A 21658-nucleotide genomic window follows, 5' to 3' on the forward strand; every position below is an offset into this window, starting at 1 on the left:
TATTTGAATCAGCAGACTGAGTAAAGCAGATTTTCCTCCTTAATGTAGATGGGGCCCACCCAATCAAGTGAAGACTTGAACAGAATGAAAAGGTTGAGGAAGAGGGAACTCCTTCAGCCTGACTGAGCTGGGTCATTGTATTTCTTTGCTTTTGAATTCAAATGAAAACACTGACTTTTCTTGGGTCTTGAGTCTGCTGGCTTTCAGACTGGGACTCGTATCATTATTACTTCTGGTTTTCAGACCTTTGGACTTGGACTAGAATTACACATTGACTTTCCTGTGTTTCTCTCTTGCTGACTGCAGATTTTGGAGATTAGCCTCCATAATCATGTCAGCAAATATCTCATTTTATGTATAATATATATACACACATATATAGCATAATATATTCAAGGCCACGGTTTTTCCAGTAGTCATGTACAGGTGTGAGAGTTGGACCATAAAGAAGGCTGAGTGCCAAAGAATTGATGCTTTTGAACTGGGTGCTGGAGAAGACTCTTGAGAGTCCGTTGGACTGCAAGAAGAGTATACCAGCCAACCCTAAAGGAAATCAACCCTGAATATTCATTGGAAGGACTGATGCTGAAGCTGAAGCTCCAATATTTGGACACCCTATGTGAAGAGCTGACTCATTGGAAAAGACCCTGATGCTGGGAAAGATTGAGGGCAGGAGGAGAAGGGGATATCAGAGAATGAAATGATTGGATGACATCATTGACTGAATAGATAAGAGTCTGAGCAAACTCCAGGGGATAATGAAGGACACAGAAGCCTGGCATGCTGCAGTCCACTGGGTTGCAAATAGCTGGACATGATGGAGCAACTGAACGACAACAACAATAGAGTGATATATATATGTTATTTGCATAATATATATAATTTGTATTATGTGTGTATATATATATCCATATATATCTGTTTCTCTAGAGAAGCTTGACTAATAAAGATTGTTGCTGTTTAGTCGCTCAGTTGTGTCCAACTCTTTGAACTTCAAAGAACAGATGGAATTCATTGTCTTGTAATCTCCATGCAAGGGCCTGTCGGCACTGGAGATTACCTCCTAGATATGAGACCCCTACTCTCCCCTGCTATCCCGTGGTCTTATGTACTTCCCTACCCATCAGAACACCATCTTGGGGAGGACTTGGGAAAGAAGGAGTCAGGAAGACTGAGTTTTTATGAGAAAGGAGTCAAAACAGCTTACTCTGGAGAGATTTAAATCTGAAGAAAATATAATATTGTAAATTCACAAGTTTAAACTTCCCCCTCTTTTTCTTACTCAGCAGAATAGAGGCTCAGGAGAAAGAAGAGATTAATAACACAACCTAAAGAGCTATGGGATTTTTTTGTACATTTGAGCATAAGGTGTAAACTACAGACCTTTATAGTTACATTAAAATAATGTCTTAAATAGCAAATGTTTTAATTATTATTGAATTAATTATCCCTCAATATTTAAACAATCTCCCCTTTGCTCAAATGAAGTTTACATCTGCTTTTATGAATTTACTACCACTTTAATCACATGCATAGCTAACTATTAAATATTTAAACTTATTTATATTTAAATAAATATTTATATATTTAATATATATAATATATTATTTATATATATTTAAAATATATTAAATATTTTAACTTATAAGGGATACCTGAATTAGGAATTCACATTCCACAGAGGGAAGGAAAAAAAAGGGAAATTTTAACTAGGTGATGTTCATATGAATGATAAAAACTGAACAATGTGACCTTACCTTTCTGAATATCCACTCTCCCGGGCAAACCTCTGAAATGCACCCATGGGATCTGAGCCTGTGCTTAAGATAAATACCAGGGGAGTGTTGTATGACATGTCTTGATACAGAGTGGGCAGGTCCACAGGTGGTGTCTCTATAAAGGCTTTCCCAAGATTTTCTATGACAAAGTCTGTAAGAGCAAAAACCACCTGAAAGTTGAAAGAAAAAACATTAAAAGGCTACTGGATGAGGATCCATTTCAACATAGTATCAGAAGCTCTAACCAGGGCCATTAGGCAAGACAAAGAAGTAAGGCATCCAAATCAGAAAGGAAGAATTAAAAATGTCCTTATTTGCAGATGATATGATCTTATAGAGTTAACCCTCGAACAACATGAGTTTGACCCAAGACATGGGTTCATTTTCATTTTTCTGCATCTGAATATCCAATTTGCCCAACACAATTTATTGAAGAGACTATGCTTTCCCATTCTGTTTCCTGTAGTGGCTATATCAATTTACATTCCTGCTTACACCACTCATAAAAATCAACTCAAAATGAATTAAAAATTTAAATATAAGATCCCAAACCATAAAACTCCTAGAAGAAAACAGAGGGGAAAGCCTCCTTGATGTAGCTTTTGGCAACGAGATTTTGGATATGACAGCAAAAGCACAAATAACAAAAGCAAAAATAAGCAAGTGGGACTATACAAAATGAAAAAGCTCCTGTGCAGCAAAAGAACCAACCAACAAAATAAGAAGACAACCTATGGAATGGGAGAAGGTATCTTCAAGCCATACATCTAATAAGGTGTTAAAATCCAAAAATATATAGGAAATTCATGCAACTCAATAGCAAAAAAATCCCAAACAATCCAATTAAAAAACAGGCAGAAGATCTGAAAAGGCACTTTTTCAGAAAAGACATATATCTGCTTAGCATCATTAATCATCAGGGAAATGTAAATCAAAATCACAATGAGATATCATTTTATACCTGTTAAAATGACTATTATCAAAGAGACAAAGAATAAATGTTGGTGAAGATCTGGAGAAAAGGGAGCCCTGAGGCATCATTGCTAGGAATGTAAATTGATGTCTCCACTATGAAAAACAGTATTTATATTTCACAAAAAAGTAAAACCAGAACTACCATATGATCCAGCACTCACAATTCTGGATATTTATCTTAAGAAAATGAAAGCAATAACTTGAAAAACATACATGCACCCCCGTGTTCACTGCAGCACTATTTACAATAGCCAGGACATGAAAACAACCTGTGTCTGTCAATGGATAAATGAATAAAGAAAATGTGATACATACACATATAGGAATATTATGCAGTCATAAAAAAGAATGAACTCTTGCCATTTGCAACAACATGAATGGACCTTGAGGGCATTATACCAAGTGGAATAAGTCAGACAGAAAATAAACAAACATATTATCTTTCATATGTGGAATCTTAAAAATAACAACAAGAAGGCAAAATACTCTTTGACATAAAATCACAGCAATATCTTTCTTGACCCAACTCCTTCAATAATGGAAATAAAAACAAAAATAAGCAATTGGGACCTGCCGCTGCTGCTGCTAAGTCGTTCAGTTGTGTCCAACTCTGTGCGACCCCATAGATGGCAGCCCACCAGGCTCCCCTGTGCCTGGGATTCTCCAGGCAAGAACACTGGAGTGGGTTGCCATTTCCTTTTCCAATGCATGAAAGTGAAAAGTGAACGTGAAGTCGCTCAGTCATGTCTGATTCTTCGCGACCCCAAGGACTGCAGCCTACCAGGCTCCTCCGTCCATGGGATTTTCCAAGCAAGAGTACTGGAGTGGGGTGCCATCGTCTTCTCCGAATTGGGACCTAATTAAACTTAAAAGCTTTTGCACAGCAAAGGAAACTATAAACAAAATGAAAAGACAATCCTCAGAATGGGAGAAAATAATTGCAAGTGAAACAATGGACAAAAGACTAATTTCCAAAATATACAAGCAGCTCATGCGGCTCAATATCAGAAAAACAAACAACCCAATCAAAAAGTGGTTGAAGGTCCTGAACAGGCATTTCTCCAAAGAAGACATACAAATAGTCAACAAACATATGATAAGATGCTCAATATCACTCATTTTTAGAGAAATGCAAATCAAAACCACAACGAGGTATCACCTTACACAGGTCAGAATGGCCACCAACAAAAAAAAATCTATAAAAAAAAAAAAGTGCTGGAGAGGATGTGGAGAAAAGCGAACCCTGTTGCATTGTCGGTGGGGATGTAAATTGATACAGCCACTAAGAACACTATGGAGATTCCTTAAAAAACTAGGAATAGAACTACCACATGACCCAAGAATCCCAGCACTAGGCACACAGCCTGAGAAAACCATCATTTGAAAAGATACATGCACCGCAGTGTTCACTGCAGCACTGTTTACAATAGCCAGGGCATGGAAGCAACCTGGATGTCTATCAACAGATGAGTGGATAAAGAAGTAGTGGTACATATATACACAGAATATTACTCAGCCAAAGAAAGGAATGCATTTGAATTAGTTCTAGTGAGTTGGATGAACGTAGAGCCTGTTACACAGCATGAAATAAGTCAGAAAAAGAAAAATGAATATCGCATATTAACACATATATATGGAATCTACTGGGCTTCCCTGGTGGCTCAGAGGTTAAAGCATCTGCCTGGAATCTGGAGACCCGGGTTCGATCCCTGGGTTGGGAAGATCCCCTGAAGAAGGAAATGGCAACCCACTCTAGTACTCTTGCCTGGAGAATCCCACGGAGGGAGGAGCCTGGTAGGCTACAGTCCATGGGGGCGCAAGGAGTCGGACACGACTGAGCGACTTCACTTCACTTTTATGGAATCTACTGAACTGAACTGAATTGATGGAATCTAGACTGGAAAATCCCATGGATGGAGGAGCCTGGTAGGCTGCCGTCCATGGGGTCGCTAAGAGTCGGACACAACTGAGCGACTTCACTTTCACTTTTCACTTTCATGCATTGGAGAAGGAAATGGCAACCCACTCCAGCATTCTTGCCTAGAGAATCCCAGGGATGGGGGAGCCTGGTGGGCTGCCGTCTATGGGGTGGCACAGAGTCGGACATGACTGAAGCGACTTAGCCGCAGCAGCAGCAGTAGAATGATGGTACTGATGAACCTATTTGTAAGGCAGGAATAGAGACACAGACATAGAAAACAGACTTGTGGACAACGAGGGGGAAGGAGAGGGTTGGATGAATTGAGAAAGTAGCACTGAATCATATACATGGCCATGTGTAAAATGGATAGCTAATGGGAGATGGCTATATATCACAGAGAGCTCAACACTGTGTTCTGCGACAGCCTAGGAGTGGGATGGGGTCGGGGGTAGGAGGGAACTTCTGCAGGGGAGACATATGTATACTTATGCCTGAGTTGTGTTGCTGTGTGGCAGAAGCCAACACAACACTGTAAAACAATTACCCTCCAATTAAAAATAAATTTAAAAAATAGCAACAACAACAAACTTCTGAATACAGAGCATACACTGTTGTTTGCCAGAGAGGGGAAAATGCATGCAGAGGGTGAAAAGGTAAAAATAAAAATTAAATGTAAAAAATAAATGTGTGTGTGTGAGAGAGAGAACGCACTTCATTTCCCAAGATTGAGATTTTTAACTAGAATTACATAATCATACGTGGAAGACCATTTGTGTATTTTCTAAGAAGGCTTGCAACTTGCATCATATTCTCCAAAGGGTCCAAGAGACAAACAAACAAACAAACAAACAAACAAACTCTCAACATTGTAAATCAACCATACTCCAATAAAAAATTAATTAAAAACAAACAAACAAAAAATCCTTGTCCTCAGGCTGACCTGGATTTCATGACTGGGAGGGGTAGGAAATCATTTTCTACCAAGCCCCTTTGCTCCTTCCCTCTCCAAGCCTAGGTGGTGCCTGAGGGGGAGTGACTCTGCTTGCTTCTGGTGCAGAGCTTGGCTCCATTTCTCATTCTATTTGTTTCTTTTTTGTTCCCATGAGCAATCACTCTAACCACAGCTTGAAGGCCTGGCTCTAAGCTATTCCTGGTCCTTCTCCTCTGGAACCCTCTTCCTTCTCCTAACTGGTCTGCCCTTGAATCTCTGCTAGGCTTCCCCACCCAGGGGCACTGTTCCAGGTCTCCCTGTTGCTGCCTGACACCCTCCAGTCTGCCCCCACAGGATGTTGGTATGACACAGGAAACGATTTATATGAGCTGAGACTATCACCTCTTCAAAGAGGTCCTCCTTGGCTTCCTACTCTAGTTTCCACTCTACTACTTTTATTGAAAATTCCCTTTCATGTCCTTCTTAGAACTTTTTGCAAGCAGAAAGTATTTTATTCTTTCTGTCCCTTCTTTCTCCCACTAGAATACAAGCTTTTGGGAGTAATTTTTCTTTTTCATAAGAAAAAAGAATTTTTCTTTTTCACAATTGTATCCTCAGTGCCTGGAATACAAAAATTACTCACCAAGGTATTTGTTAAATGTTTTATGGACAGAAGCTGAGGGACAGGTACTGGTCTTCAAATGATCGAAAGTGAGTCTTAGGTCTTTTCCTGAGTCTGATCTTCTCTGGACCAGAGAAATGGGAATATTGGCTGTGGGACAAGGCCCCCTAGCAGGTGGAATCTTGCATGGATGTAGCCCACCGGCATCTGTTCTCTTCCCTAGAACTCTTGTGTAGTCATATTTCTACTGCATGATGCAATTTTCCTATCTGTAGCTGATTGGACGAGGAACAAAACTTAAGTTGAGCTGGACCAATCAGAATCTCTCTCCTGAGAACTTGAAACTGGAGGAACAATTTCATTGAGGGTTGAGTGCTATCAATGGCAATACTATAGAGTTATGTTCAGTGAGTTGCCCAGTGAGCTGCTCCTCCTGAAGTGTGATTAACTGGTTTTCCTCAAATTTAATGAGCTACCCCAGTATCCTTTTAATATATCCTTTTTAGTCTTGAATTTATTAAATTTGTTCTATATTGTTGCAACCTTAAGAACTTTGGCTCGTACACAGAGACACAGAACCCGAAACAAAAACAACAAAAATTTCCCATAGTTTCGAATTTTCTAGCCTATGTCTCAGTCTTAAAACTCCTTCTTTGGGACTACTGCTGTTTAATCATCCCTTCATCTTTGTCAGTATCTGACCTGGTAGCCACTGTCGCATATCCACTGGGGACTTGCCACCTCGCTTATAGCTTCCTCTCCATTTGTATCTTTTCCAGTGATTTATCAACTGTGTCTCAGGCATTGTCTTGTCATCATCTGGGGTGATACAACCTAGGTTCAGGGCCCAGAAGGACCTCCCACATCCTAACTGCACAGTAACTTGACCTCAAACTCCAGTGCACATCATCTCAGTCACCCATACCTATGGCCACCCTCAGGACATGGTCACCACTTGGAACTTCTCATTAGAGGTTTTAAGCTCAGCTTTGATCACAACCTCTCCTGTCCTTCTAACTGTTCTACATTCCTAGTCCAACTACAGTTGCTTCCGAAGAAACTTTCAAGGTTTTCCCTCTTCTCCCAGTCTATAAGCTTTTTCTTAGAGCTCTTCCCCGTTATAGAACTACTTTTACCAACAGTCTCAATGACCTTCTATCTTCATATATTGCAATAATCAGTAGCCCAGGCCAACCCCACAGCCTTTCTGTTTTCCTAAAGAGATGGTAGAAAATCCTACAGTATAGCCTCAATATCTCCAAATTACAGTTTGACTTTCTCCAGTGCATTTTCTTTCTCCCGTTTCTCATAGAACACCCTCCATTCATTACAATCTGTTGATAATTCTTGCTGTATTGAAACACTACGCCTACTTGGTTTCCACATCATTTCTTTCTCCTGGTGTTCTTCTTACCCCTCTGCCTCTTCTTTCTTAAGGGCTCTTCATCCTTTCTCTTTGTCTTTTCAAAGTTGGTGCTACTCAGGGTTTCATCCTTTGCCCATCTGTCCTCTTAACCTATTATTCCTCTACGATTTTAACAACTCCTGTGGTTTTACTTTCCAACTCAATGTTAATGATCCCCCAGTCTCTACTTTTTAAGCTATATTTCTCTCTACAGTTTTCTGTGCAGATATTAACTGGTCCTCAGACTACCATACAGTTTGATATTGGTAGATACTGCAGACTCGGTGACATCTTTATCTGACATGTTTCTCCTTTCACATTTGCTTAGTCATTGACACAACTCTCCCCTTTGGCACCCACGCAGAAACCAGGAGCCATACTAGTTGCCCTATCTCCACATCCCCCTCCACCTCTTTAATCTACTACCTCTATCTTAATTCAGGTTGCCATAATTTTAAAACAATTTTTATTGAAGTACATTTGATTGACAATGTTTTATTAGCTTCCAGTGTACAGCAAAGTGAATTATATATATACATATATATGTATATGTATATATCGCCATTCTTTTTCAGATTCTTTTCTCATATAGGTTATTACAGGATATTGAGTAGAGTTTCCTGTGCTTACAGTAGGTCCTTGTTATCTAGTTTATATATGTAGTGGGTATATATTAACCCCAATTAACCCCAACTCCTAATTTATTATTTCCCTGCATGTTTCTCCTTTGGTAATCATATGTCTGATTTCAAGATATATGAGTCTGTTTCTGGTTTGTAAATAAGTTCATTTGCATCATTTTTAAAATTAGATTTCACATATAAGTGATACCATAGGATATTTCTCTTTCTGTGTCTGACGTAACTTCACTTAATATGATAATCTCTAGGTCTATCCATGTTGCTACAAATGGTGCTGTTTCATTCTACTTTATGCAAGCTGCCATAATTTCTTACATAATTATGTCAGCCATCTTCAAACTGGTCTTGGTGACTATGGTTTTTTTCTGTTCAAATGCCTCCTTCCCATTGCTGCCAAGTTCTGAAAGGCCCACCAGTCCCCTGCTAACACCATCCAGCAGAGCCCTGACCTCCCTGGCAGGAAGAACAAGTTCCCCAGGCAATATTAAGGAAGTTCCTCTAGGTCCCTGGATGACTCTCCAGCCTTTTCTCTCATCATTTCCTGTATAAAATATTGTTCTCTATTGATAACACAAAGTCTCCATTTCTTACTAACAACACAAAGTCACAAACCATTTCCCAAATTTGGCCATTGTTACTTTCTAAACAAATCTAATCAGTCCATGAATCATAACTGGCTGGTGTGCTTTAGCAAAAATAATTATAACACAGTTCTTTAATGAAAAATATCCTACCTTTTCTTCTTTACAGCATTTAATAAGGATTAATTTATGGAAAGAACTTAGTTCTGGCTGCCAAAAATTATAGCTTGTGGGCACCCTTTCCGTTGTTATGAGTTGATCACTCTCCTTCATTATAGAATAGGCGTCCCGATCGGGTGGATTAATATAAGTCTCAAAAGACCCTGGAAACACAATTTTAAAACATGCTTTAATTACAGTTGCTATGACTGTGATATTAAATAAATGTGTGTGTTTAGTTGCTCAGTTGTGTCTGACTCTTTGTGATCCTTGGGACTATAGCCTGCCAGTTTCCTCTGTCCATGATATTCTCCAGGCAAGAATACTGGACTGGGTTGCCATTTCTCCCCTAGAGGATCTTGCTGACCCAGGAATCAAACCCACATCTCCTGTGTCTTCTGTGTTGCAGGTGGATTCTTTACCCACTGAGCCACTGGGGAAACCCATTAAATAAGTATATTTGGTAAGGAAAAAATTTCTACATTGACTATCAGTTTTTTATATTACCGCAAATGTAAATATATTAATCTCCCTCTACCCAACCTAATTAGGAAATACTGAATTCAAAATTGGATCAGAAAATGAATTCAAACCACTTATAAAACATGAAGTTAAAACAAATGACAGAGAAGTTACAAATTAAAGGATGCATAGAGATTTATCAATCAAATGTGAGCAAAAAAAAAAAAAAAAAAAAAAAAAAAACCCAACCCTAAGTGATAAGAAGTGATGAGTAACATTGGCTATACTAGAATTCAAGGCAAACATAATTAAATGGGACGAAACAGGTCAAGTTATATTAATTACAATACAAACCCAATAATAAAAATACAATAAAATAAATCAATGTGTCAGACAATAGCATAAAAGTACATCAAACTATCACTGCTGGGACTTCCTTGGTGGTCCAGTGTTAAGAATCTGCCTTCTTATGCAGGGGATGTGGGTTTAATCCCTGGCTGGAGAACTAAAATCCCACACGCCAAAGGGCAACTAAGCCTGAGTGCTGCAACTAGAGAAAGTCTGAGTGTCACAACAAAGCCCCAGTGCAGCCCCACCCCCAACAAAGCCCAGAACCCCCATCACTGTTGGAGGCAGAAGGAAAAGCAGAGAAAAGCAGAGCAGTGATAGAAAATAGCACAATTATTAGTGTGAGACAGATGAAGCAAATAAAATATGTGTGAGACAGATGAAGCCCATAAAATATTCAGGCATATATACATTTTTACCATATAAATAACATATGAATAAATTGTGTATTATGCATGAGTCCTGAAGAATCGAAGCTTTCGAATTGTGGTGCTGGAGAAGACTCTTGAGAGTCCCTTGGACTGCAAGGAGATCCAACCAGTCAACCATAAAGGAAATCAACCCTGACTATTCACTGAAAGGACTGATGCTGAAGCTGAAGGTCCACGACTTTGGCCACCCTGATATGAAGAACCGACTCACTGGAAAAGACCTGATGCTGAGAAAGACAGGGCATGAGGAGAAAGGGGCGACAGAGGATGAGATGGTTGGATGGCATCATCAACTCAAGGGACATGAATCTGTGCAAACTCAGGGAAGCCTGCCATGCTGCAGTTCACAAGGTGGCAAAGAGTTGGGCATGACTGAGCGACTGAACAAGAATTAGCACTGAAATTCCTGCAGGGCGCACAATGTGCTGCTGTTAAGCCGCTCGGCAGACCAACACGGCCATCTAGTGATGAAATAGGCTGCTGGGGTTGAATATTACTCAAAATGGTTGGCTTCCACAGCAGGCTGGAAAATGACTTTCTCCTCTGAGGCTCTCCTCTGAGGGCCTAACAATATAGTAGCTACAGAGCTGGTGACAGAAATTAAGTGACACTGAAGCCCATGACCCTGGAGCAGTAGGTAATTCTGTAAGACTTCTAATTTCTGTGTGAAATATAGACAACTACAAGGTAAGAGACCACAGGGTAGAGCACACCACAGCACTTTTTAGTGGATGCACTATTCTGAGAACCAGGTAGTGGAAACATTTATGCCAAAAGGACTTCTTTTCCCCTCAGGTTCTCATTATTGTAATGATCACTAGGGCTTTGGCTAATAAGGCAGGATAATTTGAAATTCTAACTCCCAGCTAGTAGAACATGAAACACATAGGCACAAGATTAAGGCAATTAGGAAGCCTTTGAAGCTGAGTGGCTTTGAAATTAATTATGAAACTTCACCTGCAAAGATCTAAAGCTCACTTTTAGAACACAAGTCATCCTATCACACACAAACCTTCGTAATTCTGCAGGGTTTCCAGAATCAACCTTGAAATTTAACAAATGAAAGCAAGAAAGTTGTTTTAAACTGCTAAAATTTTAGTCTCAGATGACAGTAATAAATGGTGCCTTTGTCCAAACATGATGAGTTGTTTTCAGAATTACTTTGCCTTTCAGCCTTTATCTCTTTCTTTGCCTCTACGTTTATGAAGCTCCATCTAGCCCCTTCTGCTTTGGGTCTTTCCCTAGCTGTCCATCACTAGACTTCTCCTACGAGTATTTTTTTTTCTGTGTTCTACCTCTTCCTCTAGCCATCTTGTTTAATTGGTCCATAATATAGAAACACAATTTTCATTGGTTTATTTACTGAAGAGTATTTTATTCTTCCCAGTCTTTATTTAGAAATCAAATGAGCATATAAGGATCCCAGAATTTCTGGTCCACATAGCCTTTAAACCACCACAGTTACTGGGTGTACTCGGGAAAAAACCCATTCAGATGAGAAGCAGAAGAATACTAAAAATAACAACAGAACACACAACTTCAAATCAGTACAAGGAAAATAAAAAAAGAATGTGGACAACAGACCCGAGGGCAAGAAAGAAGAAGTAAAAAATAAAGAAAAGCATGCCAAGGAAAAAATCTCTATAAATAAGGTGACAGAAGTCAGTCTAAATAAATGAGGACTTTCTCAACCCTGCCACTACTGCCATTTGGTCCAAGTGGTCATTTGCAAGTGGTCATTGGTTGTGGAGAGTTGTTCTGGTTGTTTTGAGCATTGTAGGATGTTTAGTTACATCTCTGGTTTCTACCTACTGGATGCCTGCAGCACCACCCCAGTTGTGGGATCCAATAATGTCTTCAGAATGTCCCCTGGGGAACAAAATCTTCCCCAGTGAGAGCCACTGAAATAGAGGTATAACCAACTTTACAACAGTCGGATTAAAAATTGCTTGTTTAAAAAGAGACTGCCATGTTGCTGAAAACAACAAAATCCTACTAAAGATACACTGAAACATGATGATGACCCAGAAGAGATAAAGAATGCAGAAATATACAGAGGGAATACTAATGAAGACAATCCTGCTGTAATAATATTTAATAATACTAATATTAGAAAATATATTTTAAGGCAAAAAGCACTATTCAGGTATTTTACTGGTTAGGAAGATAATCACCCTAAACCTATTTATGCTTAATTAACAACATCAGTTCCACAAGATATAATGGGAGAAATTCTAGAATTACAGAGAAATTGTCATAGTGGTGTACCTTAATGTAGCTCTCTTAGAAAATGACTGGTTAGGTGTAAAAAACAGTAAAATAAATGCCATAATTAATAGGCTTGAATTAAAGTTTACATGTGGCTTCCCTGGTGGCTCAGTGGCAAAGAATCTGCCTGTCAATGCAGGATATGTAGGTTCAGTCCCTGGGTCAGGAAGATCTCCCGGAGGAGGAAATGGTAATCTACTCCAGTATTCTTGCCTGGGAAATCCCATGGACAGAGGAACTTAACAAACTACTTTTCATGGGGTGGCTAAAGAGTCAGACATGACTTAGTGACTAAACAACAACAGCAAAGATTACATACACATAGTAAAACATGGGGGAAAAGTAACATAGACGGTTATAATTCAGAGCAGGCATAACCTTTGGGAAAGAGGGTAAGGGTTCTATGAAGGAGTATACGGGAATTCTGTGATGCCAGTGCTCTAGTTCTTGACTTGGGTGGTAGCCCAGAATTAGTCAGTATTTTATAATAAGCTGTTGATTTTGATTTGCGTACTTTTCCATATGTATGTTTTCCTTCAGTAAGAAGTTAAAAAAAAGTACAACCTGCCATGCTCAGTTGTGTCTGACTCTTTGCCACCCCATGGATTGTAGCCCCTAGGCTCCTTTGTCCTTGGGACTCTCCAGGCAAGAATACTGGAGTGGGATCCCATTCCCTTCTCTAGGGGAATCTTCACGACTCAGGGATTGAACTTTTGTCTCCTGCATTGCAAGAAGATTTTTTACCATTGAGCCACCAGGGAAGCCAAAACCAGTATGAGATGAAGCTAAAACAATACTTGGAGGTAAATGCATCTCCTTAAAATGGGTATAATTGTAAACATGAAGTACTGAAAATTCATGGGCCAAGCATTTACCTCAAGAAACTGGGAAAACAAGTAATTCAAAATTTCTTAAAAATGAAGGCTTTCCTAGTGAAAAATACTGATACTGCAGAAGAGGTTAAAGGAGACTTTTAAAGTTAGGGTTCATGAATTTCTTTACAACCTCCTATAGCAGATCCTTTTTGCTGTATTACCTATGCGTACGGAAATAGGATATAATACTATATATTGTGTAAGTCCTTTAAAAACTGGAAATAATTCTTCTAAGTCACAGCAGGCGAACCACGTGGCAGTAACCAGCCAGGGAAATTCAGGCTTAGGTGGGCGTTCCTGTTAGAAGACAGAAAAAAAGTGAATAGTAATGCACAAAGACAACCACAGAATATGCTTTCACCTTGTCTAAGGGAAAAATCAAGCTCTAATAGCATATTAAAAATAACCATTTGCCCAGGACAGATATAAGATATGGTGAAATAGATATGCTGTTGAATCAATTCTACCTGTTGGTGTTTGAAATTAAGTGCAGCTGATGAAAGCTTTTCATGTTGACATGTGCTGAAAGTCATTGATCTTGTGAAGGGTTAACGATAAATCTGTAAAGTCTACTTGTAGCCTGTTCTCCAACATGCCACGCTGGTCTCTCCCCACCCTTCAAATATTCTTATATTGATGATTTTTTTCCTAGAGAACTAGTTTCCAAATCCAGTTCCTAGATGTTCTCACTGCTAGGAGACGGGGAAATCTGAGAAGCAGAGCAGAATACGTAGCAAGACAAGCAGTACTCTCCTTCCAGCTGGGATGAGTGTGTCTATGTCTAATCATTTCACACATTCCCAGAAATTTCAGGGAAAAGTATCAATATTAGGCCACCTGGCAATATTCCATGAAGATCTTACATGTGGGTAAACAGTTTTAAAAGAGACAGAGAAACAGCTATAATTGTAGACTGAAACTAGCTCTTTGAAAATTTAATGCATATTTGCCTGAGGCTTTTATCAGTTCTTTTCAGTTCATTTCAGTCATTCAGTCATGTCCAATTCTTTGCAACCCCATGAACTGCAGCATGCCAGGCTTCCCTGACCATCACCAATTCCCAGAGCTTGCTCAAACTCACGTCCATTGAGTCTGTGACGCCATCCAACCATCCCATCCTCTCTCGACCCTTTCTCCTCCTGCCTTCAATCTTTTCCAGCATCAGGGTCTTTTCTAATGAGTCAGTTCTTCCCATCAAGTGGCCAAAGTACTGGAGCTTCAGCTTCAGCATCAGTCCTTCCAATGAATACTCAGGACTGATTTCTTTTACAATTGACTGATTTGATCTCCTTGCAGTCCAAGGAACTCTCAAGAGTCTTCTCCAACACAGTTCAAAAGCATCAGTTCTTCAGCACTCAGTTTCTTTATGGTCCAACTCTCACATCCATACATGACTACTGGAAAAACCATAGCTTTGACTAGATGGATCTTTGCTGGTAAAGTGATGTCTCTGCTTTTTAATATGCTGTCTAGGTTGGTCATAGCTTTTCTTCCAAGAAGCAAGTGTCTTAATTTCGTGGCTGAAGTCACCATCTGCAGTGATTTTGGAGCCCAAGAAAATAAAGCCTGTCACTGTTTCCATTGTTTCCCCATCTATTTGCCATGAACTAATGGGACAAATACCTGTGAAAAGAAGAGAAGCGAAAAGCAAAGGAGAAGAGGAAAGATATAAGCATCTGAATGCAGGGTTCCAAAGAATAGCAAGGAGAGATAAGAAAGCCTTCCTCAGTGATCAGTGCAAAGAAATAGAGGAAAACAATAGAATGGCAAAGAGTAGAGTTCTCTTCAAGAAAATTAGAGATACCAAGGGAATATTTCATGCAAAGATGGACTCAATAAAGGACAGAAATGATATGGACCTAACAGAAGCAGAAGATATTAAGAAGAGGTGGCAAGAATACACAGAAGAACTGTACAAAAAAGATCTTTATGACCCAGATAATCAAGATGGTGTGATCACTCACCTAGAGCCAGACATCCTGGAACGTGAAGTCAAGTGGGCCCTAGGAAGCATCACTACGAACAAAGCTAGTGGAGATGATAGAATTCCAGTTGAGCTATTTCAAATCCTAAAAGATGATGCTGTGAAAGTGCTGCACTCAATATGCCAGCAAATTTGGAAAACTCAGCTGTGGCCACAGGACTGGAAAAGGTCCGTTTTCATTCCAATCCCAAAGAAAGGCAATGCCAAGAATGCTCAAACTACTGCACAATTGCACTCATCTCACACGCTAGTAAAGTAATGCTCAAAATTCTCCAAGACAGGCTTCAACAATATGTGAATTGTGAACTTCCAGATGTTCAAGCTGGTTTTAGAAAAGGCAGAGGAACCAGAGATCAAATTGCCAACATCCACTGGATCATCAAAAAAGCAAGAGCATTCCAGAAAAACATCTATTTCTGCTTTATTGACTGTGCTATAAGCTTTTGACTGTGTAGATCACAATAAACTGTGGAAAATTCTGAAAGCGATGGGAATACCAGACCACCTAACCTGCCTCTTGAGAAACCTGTATGCAGGTCAGGAAGCAAGAGTTAGAACTGGACATGGAACAACAGACTGGTTCCAAATAGGAAAAGGAGTACATCAAGGCTGTATATTGTCACCCTGCTTATTTAACTTCTATGCAGAGTACATCACGAGAAACTCTGGGCTGGAAGAAGCACAAGCTGGAATCAAGATTGCCAGGAGAAATATCAAAAACCTCAGATATGCCGATGACACCATCCTTAATGGCAGAAAGCAAAGAACTAAAGAGCCTCTTGGTGAAGGTGGAAGAGGTGAGTGAAAAGTTAGCTTAAAGCTCAACATTCAGAAAACTAAGATCATGGCATCTGGTCCCATCATTTCATGGCAAATAAATGGGGAACCAGTGGAAACAATGGCTGAATTTATTTTTTTGGGCTCCAAAATCACTGCAGATGGTGATTGCAGCCATGAAATTAAACCACACTTACTCCTTGGAAGGAAAGTTATGACCAACATAGACAACATATTAAAAAGTGGAGACATTACTTTGTTAACAAAGGTCCATCTAGTTAAGGCTATGGTTTTTCCAGTAGTCACGTATGGATGTGAGAGTTGGACTGTAAAGAAAGCTGAATGCTGAAGAATTGATGCTTTTGAACATGGTGTTGAAGAAGACTCTTGAGAATCCCTTGACTGTAAGAAATCCAACCAGTCCATCCTAAAGGAGATCAGTCTTGGGTGTTCATTGGAAGGACTGATGTTGAGGCTGAAACTCCAGTACTTTGGCCACCTGATGCAAAGAGCTGACTCATTGGAAAGACCCTGATGCTGGGAAAGATTGAGGGCAGGAGGAGAAGGGGTTGATAGAGGATGAGATTGTTGGATGGCATCACCAACTCAATGGACATGAGTTTGAGTAAACTCCAGGAATTGGTGATGGACAGGGAGGCCTGGCATGTTGCAGTTGATGGGGTTGCAGAGTTGGACACTACTGAGCAACTGAACTGAATGGGGCTGGATGCCATGATCTTTGTTTTTTGAATGCTGAGTTTTAAGCCAGCTTTTTCACTCTCTTTCACTTTCATCAAGAGGCTCTTTAGTTCCTCTTTGCTTTCTGCCATAAAGGTGGTGTCATCTGCATATGTGAGGTTATGATATTTTTCCCAGAAATCTTGATTCCATCTTGTGCTTCATCCAGCCTGGCATTTCTCATGATGTACTCTGCATAGAAGTTAAATAAGGAGGGTGACAATATACAGCCTTGATGTACTCCTTTCTTGATCTGGAGCCAGTCTGTTGTTCCATGCCTAGTTCTACCTGTTGCTTCTTGACATGCATACAGATTTCTCAGGAGGCAGGTAAGGAGGTTTTATATTACACTTATAGGTTTGCATGCATGCTAAGTGGCTTAGTCATGTCCAACTCTTTGCAACCCTATGGACTACAGCCTGCCAGGCTCCTCTGTACATGGGGTTCTCCAGACAAGAATACTGGCATGGGCTGCCATTTCCTTCTCCAGGGGATCTTCCTGACTCAGGGATCAAACCCACATCTCCTGCACTGGCAGGTGGTATCTTTACCACTGAGCCACTTGGGAAGCCCTAAAATAGCTTATTGAGATACAATACACATATCACGGAATTCATCCGTTTAAAGCATACAATCCAGTAGATTTTAGTAAATTCACAGCTTTTGTAACCATGACCATGGTCAATTTTAGAATATTATAGAATATTTCATCTCCACACACACACACACACACACACACACACACACACACACACACACACTAACCATGATGTGTTTAGCAACTTCCCTCCCACCTGCCCATGCCCTCTAGCCCTAAACAGCTAAAACTAGTTCTTTGAAAATTTAGTGCTTGGGAACTAAACTTTGAAAGCTTTCTATCTCTATAGATTTGCCTGGTCTGAATATTGCTGTTCATTTGCTAAGTCATGTTTGACTCTTTGCAACCCCATGGACTGCAGCATGCCAGGCTTCCTGTCCTTCACTAACTCCCGGAGTATGCTCAAATTCATGTCCATTGAGTCATTGATCCCATCTAACCTCTGCCATCCTATTCTCCTTTTTGGCTTCAGTCTTTCCCAGCATCAGGGTCTTTTCCAAATGAGTCAGCTCTTTGCATCACATGGCCAAAGTGTTGCAGCCTCAGCTTCAGTATCAGTTCTTCCAATGAATATTCAGGGTTGATTTCCTTTAGGATTGACTGGTTTCATCTCTTTGCTGTCCAAGGGACTCTCAAGAGTCTTCTCCAACACTACAGCTTGAAAGCATCAATTCTTCAGTGCTCAGTCTTCTTTATGGTCCAACTCTCACATCGGAACATGACTACCGGAAAAACTATAGCTTTGACTATATGGATCTTTAGTCTAACAAAACATGGTCCACTGGAAATGGGAATGGCAAACCACCCCAGTATTTCTGCCTTGAGAACCTCATGAACAGTAGGAAAAGGCAAGAAAACAGTGTTAGGAAAGGATTAATAGAATATGTATGTATGCAGGGTGAGTAAGGGTCAGGGAAGCAGGACTGTTGGGTGAAGAGGTCTTGCCTGGGCTTGACTCAGAGTGCTGGGTCAAACAAAAGCATGAAGTTCAATGTCCCAGTGATACATTGAGGCTCAAATACTGGCAAGCTCATGCAGGTGTCAGAACCATAGGAGCCAAGGGCAGGGCTTGAGATAGACAGAACAAAGCCAAGAATTTAGAGTTGGGCTGGATGGTAGGCAAGGGTCGGGTGGCTGTGCTTCTGTTCTGTGAGTGACCAGGTCTGTGGTATGTGGGTGGGTTAGGCCAGTTAGAGGGACTGGAGCAAGTTAGACAAACATTATGTTATTACAGAAGGCAACAAGCAAGTTCTATTCTTCCCCATGTTTTATAATGAAAGATGTGTCCAGGCAAGAGAGGATCATGACTTCACAAACACTAGGGTCAGATCTGTGAATGACTACTTTTACTGGATTTTAACTCTCCCATTTGTAAATGGTCAACTTTTCAAAACATGTTCCCATCGAAACCAAGCCGGACCCTTGGGTCTCATAGGCCCCAAACCTTTAGGCTTCATTCAGCCTCCATAACCTTCCATGAGTTCCAATAAGCAGGTTCAGTTCAGTTCAGTTCATTTCAGTCACTCAGTCATGTCCAGCTCTTTGCAACCCCATGGACTGCAGCATGCCAGGGTTCCCTGTCCATCACCAACTCCTGGAGCTTGGTCAAACTCGTCCACTGAGTCTGTGATGCCATCCAATCATCTCATCTCCTTCTCCTCCTGCCTTTAGGAGGAGATCTTTCCCAACATCAGGGTCTTTTCTAATGAATCAGTTCTTTGCATCAGGTGGTTAAAGTATTGAAGCTTCAGCCTCAGCATCAGTCCTTCCAATGAATATTCAGGACTGATTTTCTTTAGGATGGACTGGTTGGATCTCCTTGCTGTCCAAGGGACTCTCAAGAGTCTTCTCCAACACCACAGTTCAAAAGCATCAGTTCTTTGGTGCTCAGCTTTCTTTATGGTCCAACTCTCACATCCATATGTGACTTTGGAAAAACCATAGCTTTGACTAGATGGACCTTTGTCAGCAAGAAGCAGGTTCAATCAGTTGCTAATAAGGGAAGGGAGGGGATGTCCAGACAAGGGGGAAACAGTCAAGAAACAACAGTGCAGCCTTGGGGCAAAGCCTGGTTCCCCTTCAAGGGATATACATAGCAGTATTTTTGAGGTGTTTTGCAGATACTGAAACTCCCACCAGGTGGGAGAAGTTAAATGTTAACGATGGTAGGCTGCCCACAAGCATGGAGACACTGGAAGGGTTGGAACCAGAGGCTGATGACGCTGACTCCCACTCACCTCACCACCAACCATTCAGAAGAATGTCCACAAGCTGATCACACCCTCTTTGAACCATTACTCTAAAACTCCTCACTATCCCCTCTAGTTTGGGACACACAGTGTTAGTTCACTGTGGCCCCCTCTGTCTGGAAACCAATAAAGTTATTTTTTTCTACTTCACCCCAAAACTCTGTCTCCAAGATTTAACTTGGTGTCAGGGTGGAGAGGCTGGATTTGGCTTCACCATATGCTAGCTCACTGGTTACTTCCAACATCCCTTTTCTATAGGTGAGGACACTGCTGCATAAAGAGGTCAAATTTTATAGTCACTGCTGCTGCTGCTGCTAAGTCGCTTCAGTCGTGTCTGACTCTGTGCGACCCCATAGACGGCAGCCTACCAGGCTCTGCCATCCCTGGGATTCTTCAGGCAAGAACACTGGAGTGGGTTGCCATTTCCTTCTCCAATACATGAAAGTGAAAAGTGAAAGCGAAGTTGCTCAGTCGTGTCCGACTCTTTGCGACCCCATGGACTGCAGAGGACCCCATGGGCTCCTCTGCCCATGGGATTTTCTAGGCAAGAGTACTGGAGTGGGGTGCCATTGTCACTATACAGCTACTAAAGACAAGACTAAGTTATAGCCTGGGTCCCAGACTCCCAGTGGGCTACACCGCTGACGGTAAAACTTTCAGTTACCAGAGTCACTGTGGAGCATTGCTAGGTGCTTATGAGCTCTATTTAATAACATTCACTGTCTAAACTTGAAACAGGTACCTTCTCCAGGCCTGCAGAACCTCGGAGAAAGAAATTCCATTCAGCTTCAGTTAATCTTCCTTGCTGACGCATGATCTCAACACAGAGCATAAAGCTGTAGATCAGTTTATGTTGTTCAAAAAGTCCTCTTGACACATTGACATAAGCAGTTAGGAGAGTCTGTTCCAGCAGTATTTCCATGCGCTGCTGTAGATCATCTGTCCTTACAGACGTCTCAATTGTTGTGTTGAACAACTGTGAAAGAGAACTCTATCAGTGTCTCTGACTTAATTCAATTTTGTGAAGGAAAAAAAATCCTTTCTTTTCACCCAGACTCCCCCAAATTCAGTGACTAAATGTGTAGCAGCACAGGAGGTGAATAGTGTACAATGATTAAGTCCGGGATTCATCCCCGATTGACACATTTATACGTAGTGTTCTGTGCATTCCTTTTTCTCTCCTCTTTTTTCAGAAATGGACCAATGTCAAATTCTTGACTATTCTGTAGGGATCATCCTGATGCGGGACAGAAAATGGAAAATGAAGGTGAGCTGGCAGAACCAGTTTCTCATATCCTCAAATCACATTTGATAATCACTTTGGATGAGAGGTCTAAGTGAAACAGGAGAGAAGGGGGCAGGGCACAACCTTTAAAACAATGACATAGCCCGAGGACACAACATAAACTGATCAGAATCAAATAGGTTCAAGATGGCGGATTAGTTGACTTCCCCTAGACCTCGAGCCTCATTGTAATATATCAGCAAGCTAAATGACACACCCACAGGTGCCGAGAAAATTCCAAGTGAAAGTCACTCAGTTGTGTCTGACTCTGAATTCTTCAGGCCACAATACTGGAGTGGGCAGCCTTTCCCTTTTCCAGGGGATCTTCTCAACCCAGGGATTAAACCCAGGTCTCCCGCATTGCAGGCAGATTCTTTACCAGCTTAGCCACAAGGGAAGCCCAAGAAAACTGGAATGAATAGCCTACCCCTTCTGTACTGCAGGTGGATTCTTTACCAACTGAGCTATCAGGGAAGCCGACAGTTTCAAGGTTGACCATAAATGTCAAAATGTGGGCAGTGGCCCAGTTCCTAGAAATCCACCCCCTTCCCCATAATAGCTGGAATACTCCTCCCACTCATGAAATTACCCACACCTACAAAAAGTGACATCCCCATACCCTGGGGCCCG

At 40.9% G+C, this 21658-nt stretch overlaps 1 protein-coding gene across 1 annotated transcript in view; it reads right to left on the reverse strand.

Annotated features, from left to right (window-relative positions):
* Positions 1–21658, reverse strand: part of DNAH6 (dynein axonemal heavy chain 6) — a 284682-nt gene that overhangs the window by 56721 nt on the left and 206303 nt on the right. Inside the window, exons 60-63 of the mRNA XM_052648894.1 lie at positions 20486–20719; positions 13559–13694; positions 9008–9177; positions 1758–1948 (exon numbers count right to left, since the gene is read on the reverse strand). Of these exons, the coding sequence (XP_052504854.1) occupies positions 1758–1948; positions 9008–9177; positions 13559–13694; positions 20486–20719 (731 nt within the window). The remainder of the gene's footprint in view (positions 1–1757; positions 1949–9007; positions 9178–13558; positions 13695–20485; positions 20720–21658) is intronic.

Source organism: Budorcas taxicolor, chromosome 11, assembly GCF_023091745.1.
Source record: "Budorcas taxicolor isolate Tak-1 chromosome 11, Takin1.1, whole genome shotgun sequence".
Classification (NCBI taxonomy): domain Eukaryota; kingdom Metazoa; phylum Chordata; class Mammalia; order Artiodactyla; family Bovidae; genus Budorcas; species Budorcas taxicolor.